This window comes from Hemibagrus wyckioides, linkage group LG13 (genome assembly GCF_019097595.1).
Source record: "Hemibagrus wyckioides isolate EC202008001 linkage group LG13, SWU_Hwy_1.0, whole genome shotgun sequence".
In the NCBI taxonomy this organism is placed as follows: domain Eukaryota; kingdom Metazoa; phylum Chordata; class Actinopteri; order Siluriformes; family Bagridae; genus Hemibagrus; species Hemibagrus wyckioides.
In genome coordinates this window covers 13875501-13891042 of record NC_080722.1, presented here as the reverse complement: position 1 = coordinate 13891042, position 15542 = coordinate 13875501, and the positions used below count along the sequence as shown (strand labels likewise).

Below are 15542 nucleotides of genomic sequence, written 5' to 3'. Positions count from 1 at the left end.
ATACATTTTTTTGCATTTTGTTCTGCCCTGCTTAAGAAGTAACATCAGTCAGCTGCTTTTCTATGAAATGTAGATTCCGGGAGCGAATGTGACTAATAATGAGAGTACGATATGATTATTAGTTGCGAATTAGTTATCATGAAAATAAGATGATTGTTATGAAATAATTACCATGCATCAAAATTATATTATTATTATTATTATTATTATTATTGCATTTATTCACATAAATAAGTACTAGAATGCATGCACTCCCAATCTGAGAGTTACTGGATCCTGTTCTGCCATAATCTGGCACAATTAAGTACTGCCTGTGTGAAAGCCACAGTTTTGTATTATGGTTATTAATTTTGGTGGTTTGGGTTCTGCTGGGTTTCAGTGCTGTGACTTTTAAGAAATGTCATGTATACATGGGCTTGTCTTTGGCAGCTTCCTCTATAACCCACAATCCTATTTCTAACTGTATGCAAATACTCTCACCACACATCTCCACCCTATCGTTCTTAGCAAGTAGGTGTTTTAAGAGTCTAAGTGATGTGTTTGATTATCGGTAAAGTTCTAAATGTAACTCGAAACCTATCAAACAATTGTAAATGTACATTGTACATTTGCTGACGTTATATTAACATGATACAAGAATAAACGGGTTGGTTTAGAGTAAAGACTCAGACACTGCCGATACTGGCATTCATTTCCAAAATGTTTCTACATGTTGAGTCAGATTTCACAGCAACTTTGCATATAGCCATGTTAAAGCACCCATATCTCCACTCTTCAGAAATTTATGCTTTCCTTCTTTGCTGTGCCAGGTTTAGTCTTTCAGGGTTTTTTTTTAGCCCTTGAGAAATTGTAAATAAATAAATAAATAAATAAATAAATAAATAAATAAATAAATAAATAAATAAACATTACTTAATACAAATTATTAAACATTTTTAAATATGCCTCTACATCTTTATTTACATTACCCATTCTTTTAACCCTCCCATTTCCCTCTCTCTAGTCTTCCTTCATTCTTCAGCTCTATCTCTCTGTCAGACAGGAAGGGATGTGGCATGCAGGCCTGAAACTTGATCTGCTGACTGCCTGCTTTTATTTATTGAACAGGACTGATTGCCTACCAACAATGAGGGACACACTAACTGCACCAGCGAGCATGTATTCAGAGCTGGAAACGTCTTTATTGTTTAATGTTTTTGTTGTGTGTGTTTTTTTTATTGCCTCTCTGTGTTTACTGTGCAGATAACAGATCATTCCAGATCGATAAACACATTTCTTTTCTACTTTTCTGTACATAACATTTGGTACAAGATGACAGCAGCTGTTTGAAATAAAAGTCCATGATTGAAGGTTTAAAAACAAGGATGGGCTCACAAACAAAAAAGGCAGTAAATATTTCTTCTATAACTTCTATCTCAATGCTGTAGGGACCATGCCATACATAGTTAAACAATCTTTTAACAAGGCTGACACACGCTCAGAAACTCAAAATATTTTTGGGCAGTGTTCGCATTTCAGCATGTACAATCTGGAGGCTCTGAACCACAGACTGAAAAAAAAAGGTGCCCGAACATATACCTCACTTCTTCTTTTAGTTTCTCTATTCTTTTTTTCTTGTATTTCCTTTTAATTCCATACATCTGCCTTTTAAAACCTGTGAACAAAATCACTCTTTGTGTCTGGAACCTATCCCTCATACTCAAAAATACTTCATACTTCTTCATTCCACAATTCCTCACCAACATGCCGACATCAGTCCTGACATCATTCCAAAGGGAAAGGGGGCGCTGGGCAAGTCAGAGCGTGGTTTTTGCAGGGAAATCCACAGCACATGAGTAAAGGGGTGGAGTATTTCCCCAGTGCAATCATTTTGACAGAGATGGAGGACTATGGAGCCTGAGTGGTATTTGGAAATCTGTGTGTGCAGGCTTTAAGAGGCCTCACCAGCCTTGCATAAATGTTGTAAATGCTGCGAAAGAAACATGATGACTGCTAATCTTCCTGACTCACAAATCTGTAATCATGAGAGACTGTTGCCTTCTCTCTCTCAGAGACGGCACACAGCCAAGCATGCGCAGCAGCCTCTCCACGAGGAGACTGGACTACTGCCCATCACTTCAAACTGAAATCTCTAGTGAATGTTGTGCAACATAGGACTGCCTTTTTGCAAAACAAAACGTTTGAGAAATAAAAATGATTTTTCAGGATCTATTCCATTTTTTTTTAATCACCAAGTTCCTATGTTGACCCATACATCTGCTGACATGAGAGTCCACTTAAAAAATCTGTCAAAAAGTTGTGTGGACTCAGGTCACACCCTGGATGCAACACCACCCACACACACACTCATTAAGACATAACAGAGACAACTCACAGATCAACCAATATGCAACTCAGTCAATCAGCCTAATACGCATGGTTTTGGACTAGGCGAGGAAACCCCTGAAGCACAGATCGAAAATGCAAGGTCAGAGGTGTGAACGGTACCTTTAGTCCCAGAGGTGGAAGGAAATGTGAAAAACCAAACCAACCAAACTTTCCCCTAAAGCTTTTATATACGTAACTGAGCTTTGATTCTGAGAATATCAGCTAACCACCAGGTAATGTGACTATTTCTCAGAAATATGTGGGTGCAGGACCTCAAAAAAAAAAGAAAAAGAAAGTGGGCATCCAGGAATGGTGTCTTTCAGTTTCCTTTCATTCTGGTACAGAGTAACAGGGAAACCCTGGTGATTTTCCATTGTTCACAGACCCACGGTTTCATATGCAACTAGCATTTCATTTGATGTGGTTAGTGGCAACTGCCAGGGGTGCTGAATATCACCTAGATAACACAAAGATAACACAAGATTACCTAGATAACACAAAGAAGGTCCAACCGAACCTCAAATTAACTGAAAAGGTAACAGCAGTGCAGATGTCCTGGAACAGAACACACCAACATAATGTTCATGAAGAGACACTCCATACAGAGAGACAGGTGTCCATGATGGGCACCAGTTATCCAGCATGTGAGCAATGTGCTGATTTCCAGCTCCAAGTTTACATAAAGGATCTCACAAAGTTGGGCTCTTAGGGCAACATGGCACACATTGACACACAGATTGGGAAGAGCCCTGCAGCATCCACAATGGGGCTCAAATAAGGAGAGTTAGAGGTCTAGTTAAAAAAAAGTCTGTCTGATAATAAAAAAGAAAAGAAAAGTAGTTAAATAAGTTCTTGAAATTCCACATCAAGCTGAGACAAAAAATAAACATTTACATGAGAAAATGTTTACATTTTGACAAGCAACTAACATCCCATCAATGAAAAGAGTGTAAAGAATGTTCAAGTGTCAGAGTAGATTTTTGCAACTCGGAAAAAAATCAGGCCTGACTTTCTTTCTACACCGTATGCCACATTTTGATGAACTCGGAAACTCGGAAAAAATCAGGCCTGACTTTCTTTCTACACCGTATGCCACATTTTGATGAACTCGGAAACTCGGAAAAAATCAGGCCTGATTTTCTTTCTACACCGTATGCCACATCCTGATGAGCTGAAAATGCATGTTACACAGCATAAGTACTGCAAGAGGAAGTGATTAGTGGAAGTGTTCAGGCAATAAAAACAGACTGATTTCTATAGAGCTCTAAGAAAAGGACTGAGCATGAGAATGGGAATAGGGAACAAGGGACTATATCTTACAGAAACATTGTAGACAAAGGATATTAATCTAGATTATACCCATCATTCAACATCCATGAGTGTGTGTGTGTGTTTTAATGGAAAGCTACTTTACATAACAGCTAATAAGTTGTATTTGAAGTGCAACCCAAAAATATCCTGCGGCTAATCGGAATGAAAATCAGGATGAGGGATGAGCAAACTGAAAACAAGCCCCAATTCTTTGTAACTTTCAGTAATTCTGCATTACACTTCATTTGTCTCGTTAAATCTAGAGATGTAATAAAATCATCACTCTGGCGTTTCAACCAGACCTACAAAGCAAGTCTACTATAAGACAACACAGTACAGTATTTCCAAGAACCAATTATCTTTTAAATGTGACTTTCTTCTCCAGGTAGTGATTACACTACTCAGTGAGTGATTACGCTACTCATTATGAGTTTATAGAGCAGAAGTTTCAGTCTCAAACTGCCAGCCTTAGTTCAACTATTAGTCAGTGAATAAATATTAAATGGAAATGGCACATCACTGACCATAAACAGGTGACGGTTCTTTTAAAAATGATCAGAAAGATGTCCTCTAACTCTCTTAGAGGCACAGTAAAGTCATGATCCTCTCTTACATCATCAAGTGGTGTGTCAGCTGTCACCAGCTGCCATGTGGCAGGTGAGCAGCTACAACATCTGACAACCACCACCACCGCCGCCACCAGCACCCTCACACACACCCTCACACACACACACACACACACACACAACTCTTTATAACAGCCCCTGCAGCTATAATAGGCTAGTTAGTCAATTTTGTAAAAGAATTTCCATAAAGCTCGTGTTGAGTGACCAATAGTGACCATCAGGATGATGTTTTGAGTTAAACACCCCCCCCCTCTTATCAGAAAAACAGCTAGAAGTGATTAAAATGCACATCGCGTTACTACAAGTGAAAGCAGTGATTTCTAGAGCTGGTGACTAAGAGCAGTTCAGAGATCAGCTACTCCGTGTAATCTACGAACATGTCCATGAACAAATATTTAAAAAGATATGAAAAACAATGTTATCAAAGGCTGATTAGCTGTGGACAGAGAATGTGAGCTGTAACGGTCCGTGGTTACAAAGTAAAACTTAGGAAACGTGTTAAGCAACTAAGTATCTGTGAAGTGGCTTCCGGTAATAATACGTGCTGTCGCTTCGTTACACTTACCTGTGGGACAGAGTAACGATCTGGCTGGTACACGTTGCTTCTTTTTTTTCTGTACACAATTATTTACAGTTCCCGCTTCCTGCCATTCATAAATCTAGTCTCGAGCATTTAAATAGTGGAAAGTTTTGTTAGCCTATCGGCTACGTGTTGACCCGCAGCAGATGATTTCCTGTGTTTGGCATCTGCGTTCCACAAGGATCAGCTTTCATCCCGATCCCACAGGCTGATCCCCTGCTCCTGCTCCCCATACTCACATCACCACCCTCAGGGGCGGTACTTTTCCCACCGCTTTTCCAACATATCCCACCCCCTAAGCCAACTGTATCTCATTTCCTGGACTAGGATTGGATCAAGTAGCAGCTCCTCCTACAAACTACAGGGATTGACCAGTGTCCAGGGGCAATCCTAGTGCTGGGGATAGCCGAATACGGGTGGACCAAAACAAGGCCCCTATGGGCACTTCCATGTTAAGGCTGACTTTTACGTGCCTGCAAGAAAACTGACAGGGTTCTGCTGATACTGCAGTGGAAAAAAAAACTTTAAACCAAGTGTGAACATGTTTTGGTAGAAATTTTTTTACAGAAGGGGTAACCAAGTGTCTGTGGACTTAAAACCAAAACAAAACTTTAACGTGACTGGAAATTAGATTTTGCTGTCTTTAATGTTGTATTTATCCTGTTAGAGTAAATGAGGTAAATGAGGTGTATGAGTACATATGTCTGCCATTTTCAAGCCAAATATAATGTAGTATTGTGGAAAACTTTAACATTTTAATGTAATAGCACTGACTCTAGAGAAGTGACTGGAGAAAAGAAACTACTTCGATTTGTTTCCTTTTTAGCATTAGGTACTTTTATTTATTTATTTATTTATTTATTAGAAATATTTTATTTGTTTATTATTTAGAAAAAATATTTATTTATTTATTTATTTATTTATTTATTTATTTATTCATTCATTCATTCATTCATTTATTTATTCATTTATTTATTCATTTATTTATGTATTTATTTATTTATGAAATGGACCTTTAACTGAATTTTAACCATAACAGTGAGGGACAGGCTCATTCCCACTCATTACGATCGTGATTAAAAATAACCCTTCTAAAATCATATTTCTGTTTTCTGTTAGCATCATTGCTGAACAAAATCACAATAACAGTAAAAAGGTATCTTTTTAAGAAAGAAAATGAAAGAGACTTACAGCGTTGAAAATTATATTAAAGTTAGGATGTTATGTACTTTAACACCTTCAGCAAGTTAGCATAACACATAGCTAATAGTGATAGCTATAAATAAGTTTACTCTTCTCTGTGCCTGTTGAACTCATGAGGGTAGTTTGTGCTATTTCTTTATACAATCCTTACATATGGCTTCTTTTTCATCAATTTATCATCTATTTCTTCTGTAATTCCCACTTTATAAAATGTATTTAAATTATATAACAGATTTGTGGTGTGTCAGCATTTAGTGACCTGGGAGCAGAGAAACAACGAAAGGAAATTTACTCGAACTCCATGTCATGATTCACTAAACGAGTAGATCATTTGTAGTTACACAAGCAGATTCTTTAGTGTATAATCTATCTTATTCGTGTTTTTTATATTCATTAGTTTGTTTGTTCATTGATTTAATCCTCAGTATAATAGCTGTTTCAATATGTGGCACACATTTTTTTTTACCACGTGTTGACAGTTGAGTCAAAACTGATTCACTAGCTGACACAGTGGATGTGTTATAATATGAGTATATAATGTTCATTGTAGCCCAGGCTACAATGATGCATGCAGCTCATTTTCCTGGCACTGTACTGCCCACTGCATCTGAGAGAATATCCCAGACCGGTCCATACAGATTGCATGAAAAGCTTGTTTTATGTCCACTCCTACACTCCTTTTCATTGATTGTGGTCATATGACTGTTTAGCTCTGTTTCCATTCTCTGTTATTTAGTGTCATTTGTCTGCTTACACCATTTGTTTGAGTTGAATTGAAAGAAGGTTTGGTATGCAGTGGACTTTTGTGGCTTGATTGTTACTCTTCTGACTGTTACTCATACAAATTAATGACACTCGATGACATATTTAGACATTTAAACATCAGGATTTAATGCATTGAATAGACAATAACAGTAATGTTAGATTATTTATTAGAATTTAATTAGTAAAAACTAGACATTAGATTGCAAATGATTACAGTTCATTACCTGATGGTTTGTGGGTAAAAATGTAAATGAAAACAAAAGAAAATAAGAAAACACTGATATTAAGCACATTGCTTAAGCAGTTATCTTTCAGAGTTTCAAAACAACTTCCATAAGTATATATTACTATACTTGTGTGTTTCAGGCTTTATACATATTGTGTCCTGGGAGATCTATTTATAAATGTTCTTTTATACTATACTTAGCTGCACTGAAAACAGGAGTGTGTGTTTTTATCAACATTTGATGACCTGTTCCTGCAGTTTCTGGTTGTGGTGCACATGTCCAAGGTTCAGGACATTCCTGGAGTGAGTTTTTCCTTTTCCTGTACGTCAAACATGACTTTTTCTCAGGTTGTTTGTCATCCGAAGGAAAATTGTGGAAAACCCACTGGCTTTTGCACAGCTAATTATAAATACATATAGGTGAACAAGTAGATCATTGTGTGTTTAATGTTTTAATCTTTTCTTGAATATCAATGAGTAGTATTTTTTGTAATACAGTGATCTTCTTGATAGAATTAGGGTCTAAAACATGCAATAGTTTTTTTCCAAACCTAGCGCGTGCATATATTTTAAGTGGACAACAGTGACCTCTGGTGAACAAATATACAAGAAGTATGAAATAATGAACACTTTTTTATGTATGTAACATTTATTTTAGTTTCTGTATTTTACTAACCATTTTCTTGTTAGTAATTAGATTTTTTTTTATATATATCTTACTCGAATCATGGATTATTCTAATTAATTGATTTCCTGTAATCAGAAAAATTTACAGATGATATAAAATGGTTTTCACAGTTCTGTAAATAATCAGTGCTCTACAGAAATCCTACTGATACTGTAACAGTCTTGCTAGATGTTAAAAGGTTAAATGTATCTGTGATATTTATGATAAATTGTTGTTAAAGTTAATGTGTAATATGTAATCACAAACTTTTCAAAACAATTGAAATAAGGACCCATTTCAGTGCTACATTTGATTATGTTTGATTACACCACAAGGCTCTGTAAGTGCTGTTGTACAATATTTGTGACACCTCACAACATTTCCTAAGTATCAAAATTATTTTTGAATTATATACTGATTCTTTTCTATAAATCTGACATTATTCAATACATGCATTTCATAAGTGTTACGTGAATATGATTTCATTTCAAAAGAACCTCCTTGTGAAAAGCATAATATTAAGGATCCAAGACAAACTGAGGTCTGGGGAAGTATGTTTAGTGATGTGATTTGTAACAGCGATAATCTAAATTTCCTTTGCCAACTTTAATGGAACGTTGCAATTATTTTTCTTTTCTTTTTTTTTTTATCTTGGGCCGAGGTTGGCTGGAGGAACTGGCGACAAGCTTTTATTATCTTGATGATCCGTGGCATTCAAGTTTGTCTCTTTTGGTGCTGGTTTCAAATAAAAGTGTAACTGAAAAGGAAAGAAATATATTCATATGTACATGCACCATATTATGTAATTAAAATAAATGTAGATGTATGGCATTGCTTGATGTATGGCAATGTTTTTTTCCTCACCTGTGTGGCCTCTGCAGGCCCGATTGTCACTGTATTGGTGGAAGGCTGGTAGCCTGGTGCAACGACAGTTACAGTGTAGGTTCCTGGCAAAAGCAGGCGAAAGTAATCTCCATCTGCACCTAGGATATGAGACATAGACACAATCAGTATCAGACACTATCTTTAAGGTATTTATTACATATGTTATGCATATTGTGATAGATTTACTAACCACTAGTTATGTCATGGTTTATTCCTGCCACTGAGATCACTGCATTGTTGATGGGGTTGTTATTCTCATCATAGACCATTCCTTTAATGCCATGGTTAACCTGGGGACAAATCATATTACAGTCCTGTTTGTTTTACTTACATTGGATATGTTGTATATGTCCTAGGTGTAGGTAGTAAACGTTTCTATCCATGTTGTGTTCTGTGCAAACAACAAATAGTATTACATAGACTCTGACTAAGTTGTAGCTTTTTGATCTTAAGCCCATTCAAAGCACAAAGAAGCAGGTTCGTTACAGACTAATGCAAAGGGACAACACTGGCTTGTTGTCTGTCCCTCTCTCACATCTCGTCTAAAATACTGCGTCCTTTAATTTCCCATTTCATTATAGACACAGTGCACTTTAACCAGGTGCATGTTTTCCCCAGGAAGTTAAACTTCTAAGTGTTTCAGTGAAATGAGATGTGAACCAAGTTCTGGGAAGGGGGACTTGCCTGTTCCAGGTAGGACACCAGAGCCTCCCTGTTGGCCAGCCATTCATTGGCCAGAGTGCTCGCTGGGGGGAATTTATCGCAGCTCAACTCCAGAGTGATCTCAAAGCAGTTAGTGTATAGATAGTTAAAGTCCTGCATGCCTGCAAATATAAAATACTGATGTTTAACTGTATGAATTGATGCAGTTTTGGCCTTGTGTTGATTTGAGTAAGTAAATAGCTCAGTAATGACACATTTGGCCATTTTAGTTATATTACAATGAATTATCCAATAAATGCCCCTCCACTGACCCTTGGATAGAGTGTACCAGCTGGCTCCATTGGTAATCCCATCCTCAAAGTAGTCTCCACAGTTATAGCCTTTATGCATCCAACTGTGAGCATAGGAGTAAGTCTTTGCCAACTACAGACACAAACAAAGAATATAATTAACAAATTAAGTAATATTTTATTAAATAACTGTAAGCATTCACCCATTTGATTTATTACATTACATACATGTTTGAAGATCTTGTCATCTGGAGTGGCAGAATACGTAGACCTGCCTCTTATACGGACTTCTCTGGATTTGTCAAAAGGGTAGTTTGCCACCACTGCTCCTCCATGCAGATTTGCTGAAAGAACAAAGTTATAACTTTCCATCCATCTAATGACTGCAAGCGTCTCTGGTTCAACCTAGAAAGAGCAGAGAAGGAAAAGTGTACACGTTAATGTACTCTACACTACTCTAATACACAGCATGACTGCACATATTTCCCCTGGGAATAATAGTTAACTATGTTAGTGTACAGTTATCTGGGCCATCTAACGTCATAATACCTCCAAATAAAGCAATAAGGAAAATAAACAGTTGGTTACATTTATTGCTTTTAGTCAGTTTGGACAGATCAGTTACTACAGTTTGTTATCCTTGCAGATAACTGCTGGGATGTTAACCTAGTCTAAGCTCTGTTTGTGGGAAAAAAATGTGATGTATAGAGCTCAGATTCTCAGTAACCTCAACTGTCAGCAGAGAGCTTGGTTTCAGGGGGAAAACCCTTCTGAGTTATTATGGCATGCAAAATGTCAAACACATCTCACTTAGATCTTATCTTAATTATTATTGATTTATGTGAACTTAAAAAATTATATTCTGGAGATGCCCATACATACTAATACTATTCCATAGAAAAGATCACCTGTGCCCTATTTGTAAAATGATAAGCTGAGCTGCTGTATGATTTGAGAAGTATGTGTGTTCTTTGCTTATAATCATGCTTTGAGCTAAGCCACATGATTTCACAATGACAATGAATGGTTTAACTTAAATGTTTCAGCACACCATTCGAGGAACTGATCATGATAATAATGTCTCCTTCCAGTGTCTGCTTATGTAAACAACAGGACTGAATTCTTCAATCGTCAGGGTCTGATACAGGTTTAGAGCCGTAAGATACAGATTAGTGCCGTAAGACCTTGGAAGGATACTTATCTATTATGGTGGATGATGATGGATATGATGATGGATATCTTATACTGATATAACCATATTTTCTGTTCTGTGGGTTTATGTAATCAGTGCCATATCTAGTGGTTTACCTTTTCAAGATTGTGACAGATATCGAAGAAAAACAACCAACATATGGAGTCTTAGTAAATTCTACCATGTGTCTGAAGTTTAGGGTTTCTTATATGAGAATTTTTTGCTTTTTACTTTTTTGGTTGACCCATACATATTATCTCACTATCTTGGTATCCATATTACATAGAGAAATGAAAAAACAAAACAAAACCCCTGCCTTAAATATGATTACTGATTTTGTGCTGCCCCACCTGGTGCTCCCAGTCGTCTGGAAGAGGCAAATGGTGATTCTGTCCATTGTTCTGCTCATTGTAATACAATAGGGCATTCAGGTCAGGGAAATTGCGATTTAGGTCCACATCTTTGGAATTCCCACGGCCCACCAGGTAACCATTGAACTCTGGACCCTGGGAGCCAGACAAATCACTTTTTACTGTATTAATACGTATCTCTGCTTCAAAAATTGTCTATAAGTATAATGAAAAGTCTTACTACTTACTCTTACTACATACTATTGCATCAGATCTTATGTAAAGTAAATAGTGATGTGTATATGGTGAATCACAGCCAGTGTGTTGTATTTTAGCACAGGGCAGTTGATTTGTGATGTGTGAGATGGTAAACATATGTCGTTGTAAAGCTGTTTGTTGCTGGGCATGAAGTTTGTGCCTGAAATAAAATGTTCCCTGCAATCTGTTTATTCAGGCTAGAGCTGACGACATATTTTATAACAAACGAGCCCAGATCTCTGCACATACTGCGAGTCTTTCTTACTCTGAGGGTAATTATAAATAAGCATTTGAGATGTATTTTCTTTCGTAAATATGGTTTTAATACCTGCGTGGCTGCCACTTCATAGCCGTCTGGATTCATGGAGGGCAGAATGTGAATACGTGTGTTGTGGATGAGCTCTGTAATCCGTTGGTTCCCTGCTTTGTACTCGTCACACAAGAACTGTGAGAGGTGGATGAGTAGCTCACGGCCCAGCACCTCATTTCCGTGCATGTTACCCACGTACTTGAACTCTGGCTCCACTAGAAAACACATGTCCAGTGAACACTGTCAGTAAATTAACAGAGCATACAACATGTTACTGCAAACACATAAGTGGGTGGCAGCAAAGCTCTAATTTGTGGTTTACTGTGGAAAAACTGATGGGTTTACATGTAAGTAGATCTACAGCGATATTGTGAGTTTTTTGTGGTAAAAAAGTGTGCCACAGAGTTTTGTTCATTTTCTTTCCTGGTAGCTTCACAATGATTATTTCAAAGAATTTCAAAGAATCCTTTTAAATTTTTGGTAAAAGTTCATTTTAGTTTGGAGAAAATCTAACTAGTTCTTGAGAAAGGCTGCAAATTGAGCAGCTGTTAATCACACCAGGATTGGATTACTAGAAAGATGTGTGAGTAACTAACAGATTAAATAGGTGCCTTGCTCTGCCTCAGCAATTCATCAGAATACATCTAAGGTCCTGCAATCTTTCTCATAAATGCAGTCACCAGCACATTTCTTAATATAAGCACCATGTTGATTGTAAACTGACAAGCAGAGACATAGTCTGGATTGCTGGCGAGGTTCCTGTTTTTGTGCTTTTCACCTTATTGTGGAACATGCATACATCCTCCAATTCTACTGAAGGAAGTCCATACATCAGCGAAAAAAGCCCTCCTGACCCAGGCTTAAACCACTTACACAATATTTGTAGCTAGTTATTCTTTGTCAACTGAATGTTTAGTCATAAAGTGTCTCATATGGTTATACCTAAGCTATCGCTGATGTATATACCAGTGTAAAACATTGTTGTCCCCAGTTTATTGCAAGCAGAAAGGCAGGACTTTAGTAGCATTCACAGCATGTCTTGCTTGGTTCATGTAAATTTTGTGTGTTGTTTGCACAAAGGCCATTTCTTTGTACCTTAGCTGTTGGCAGACAGGTCACATCAGTTCACATTATTAATCAGAAGCCTACACTCTCTGATGGATATGACGCAAAATAAATTACGTTAATTTTAAAGTGTTAAAAATAAAGTGTTAATTTCAAAACTACATAGACAACCAATAGCCTTCTCTTTTCAGAGCATTTTAATTTGCTTGCATCAAGTTAACTGTGGTTTACATTGGCTGCCTCAATTACGTTGTGCATCATCTTCTTCATGGAAAAGAGATTTAAGAGTAAGACTGACACTGAAATAGGTAAGGACACTCACATGCTTCATGGATTCCTGGATTATCGCTGAACTCCAGGACATAAAGGTGGCGTCCCTCCACACTGTGACCAATGCTGTAGATGCGGGTGATGTAGGGGCATTGACTCTGAATGGAGAACAGAGTGCGCACCATCTCCTCATATCCATGGTGCTGGAATTCAACAGCCCTAATCAGTGGAGTTCCAAGTCCCATGAGCAGTGCTCCAAACCAAACTACACAACTGCCTGACAACATGGTCCTGTTCTGCTCCACAAACAGAGAGCTGTTCCCTCTCCCTCACTCACTCTTTCCCTCTGCCTGTCCCTCCTTTTCTCATTCCACTTATCCGGTCTGTCCCCTCCCTCACATTCACACTCACATACAGGAGAAAGTAAGGATTTGCCCCTCCTTCTCTATCTTTCATGTATAAGGTTTCCTCACCATGTTTTATCATGTATGTGACAGTTACTTTATTGGCATGACATAATTTGGGAGCAACAGAAGAAGGCTGCCTGTGGTGTGAGGCACCATGTGAACTATATCTTGTATATTTTACTTTTGAAACTGATTTAACCTCATGCTTTGCATTGTTCTCTGTCTGGCTGAGCCATGGCAGTATTTTGTAAGCTCATTGCTGATCTGTGGTATGTCTCCACCACTGGCAGGAATGAAAGTAGAAAACAAGAAAGACAGCAAGAGAACATTTTTCATTCCCTCTTTGTGTATCTACATAAACACTGGTTCATTCATTAACTTTGGGTAAACACAGTAGGAAGGCCAGAGGTTATGCTTTTTCTAGTGTCTTTTGGGAAAGCAGTGCTGGGATTCCTGGAGGGCCTCCCCCTCAACACAATGTCCTTAACCCCCAGGAGCTGCCGTCAATCTCCTTGACCATTTAAGAGCTGTAGCTGTCAATTAGTGTGTGTGTGTGTGTGTGTGTGTGTGTGTGTGTGTGTGTGCACGCATGTTGTGTACTGCACCTGGACTAACTTGTCACTTCCTATATAGCAGACACACTGAGCAGACACTTTCCAAGAACTGAACATGTAATGTGAAAACATACTGGCCAATTCCAAATTTCCAAAATTACTACAAATTTCAAACACAAAATGTATTCATTCAAGACATAGTCAGTAAACACCCACCATATTGTAATTAATATATAAAGTTTATTGACAAGTTAACTTAGAAAAGAGTTCAAAAAAGTCTAATAGAAAAACAGAAAATAATAGAAAAAATGTCTCAAAAAAAAACTAATTTCTGAAGTCATTTCAGAATACAGAAAGACATTCAGGATCAGAAGAGAGAAAGATGGAAACCACCACTAACCATAAACATATTATTTTAACAGGTTAAGAAAACAGACCTGTCGAACTGAGACATGTCATAAATAAGGAAAGCTAAAGAGATAAATAACCTTATTTATCTTGACAAGAAATCCAGGCTAGATATTGCGTTTAGCTTTGCAATATCTCAAGATTCCAGATTCAAGAATCTTTTATTGTCATTTCAACCACATATAGCTGACGCAGTACATAGTGAAATGAAACAACAGGACCTGAGATCTCCAGGATCTGGTGCTACATAAACACACAACATAAAGTTTAAACACAAAAAACAGCATTCTTATGATCTCAGGTTGTTTAAAATTCGAAAACAATTCACAAATACTGTTTCAGCATTTAAAAAAACTTTGTGTATGGGCAACTCCAGATGGGGTTTACAGGATTATTTCTGTTGTTGTGTGTCACAGAAGAAACAGCTTGCATCATTAAAAAAAAACAAAGATTATGAATAGCAGTAGAATATAACCACCTGAAAGAAACCACAAAAATTTGTTTTGATCATAATTGTCAGTTTAGTCAAGACAAATGTATAAAAAAACGTCAATACCTCCACAATATATGGTCACAGATGATGCTGTGTTCTCTACCGGTGTTTGAGTGGGGGGGAATTCTCTAGTGCAGCTCAAACCTAAAATGAAGTTTACTATTAATAGTCATATTTAATGATCAGACACTGCAAGAAAAGAAAAAAGAATGATCAAAACTAGATTTAACTCACTTTCTTGATCTTTGCCGCATTTTTTGTTCTCTGTAAATGTGTAAAGTACTTATTAATTATATATATTTTTTCAAGGAAACACTTCATTTTTATATTGTAAGTATACAAACTGCAACAAAATGTATAGACAGAATGTTTGTGAGAGGCTACCTACCGACTGGGACCGTATTAAGATCATTATCTACACATTTCGGATCAATAGTAGACCATTTGATGCACGTATGGTCATCCCTTTTTTCGATTCTGCAGGTGGGATGGTCTTTACTGCATTGGTCCTTCATTATTCTGAAGCAGGAGACAGTAGAATTGCCTGTATGTAGAATTGCCACGCTGTATGTGCAGTTTTCTGAGGGGACATGAGGGGAAATGTACTTTAAAACAGCAGTTGATATTATAAAAAAGGGGGGGGGTTCATTGA

At 37.3% G+C, this 15542-nt stretch overlaps 2 protein-coding genes across 4 annotated transcripts in view; both read right to left on the bottom strand.

Moving 5' to 3' along the window:
• dnmbp (dynamin binding protein) overlaps window positions 1-5158 on the bottom strand; it is a 35568-nt gene extending 30410 nt beyond the window's left edge. Inside the window, exon 1 of one of the 2 annotated variants that reach the window (XM_058405840.1) lies at window positions 4870-5158. The gene's annotated coding sequence lies outside the window, so the exon portion shown is untranslated. The remainder of the gene's footprint in view (window positions 1-4869) is intronic. The other variant, XM_058405839.1, reaches the window with a different exon arrangement.
• Window positions 5159-7708: 2550 nt separating this feature from the next.
• Window positions 7709-13395, bottom strand: cpn1 (carboxypeptidase N, polypeptide 1). Of its 2 annotated transcripts, XM_058407094.1 has the most exons (9): window positions 13081-13394; window positions 11712-11908; window positions 11126-11281; window positions 9812-9988; window positions 9605-9716; window positions 9315-9454; window positions 8821-8920; window positions 8610-8728; window positions 7709-8502 (listed from the first exon to the last, which is right to left on the bottom strand). In XM_058407094.1, exons 1-9 carry the CDS (start codon window positions 13313-13315, stop codon window positions 8392-8394), a joined length of 1347 nt encoding a protein of 448 aa, XP_058263077.1. In that variant the 5' UTR covers window positions 13316-13394; the 3' UTR covers window positions 7709-8391. The 2 variants fall into 2 exon arrangements, with proteins under 2 accessions (XP_058263077.1, XP_058263078.1); XM_058407095.1 differs by lacking the exon at window positions 11126-11281 and having other exon boundaries at window positions 13081-13395.
• Window positions 13396-15542: the final 2147 nt, after the last annotated feature.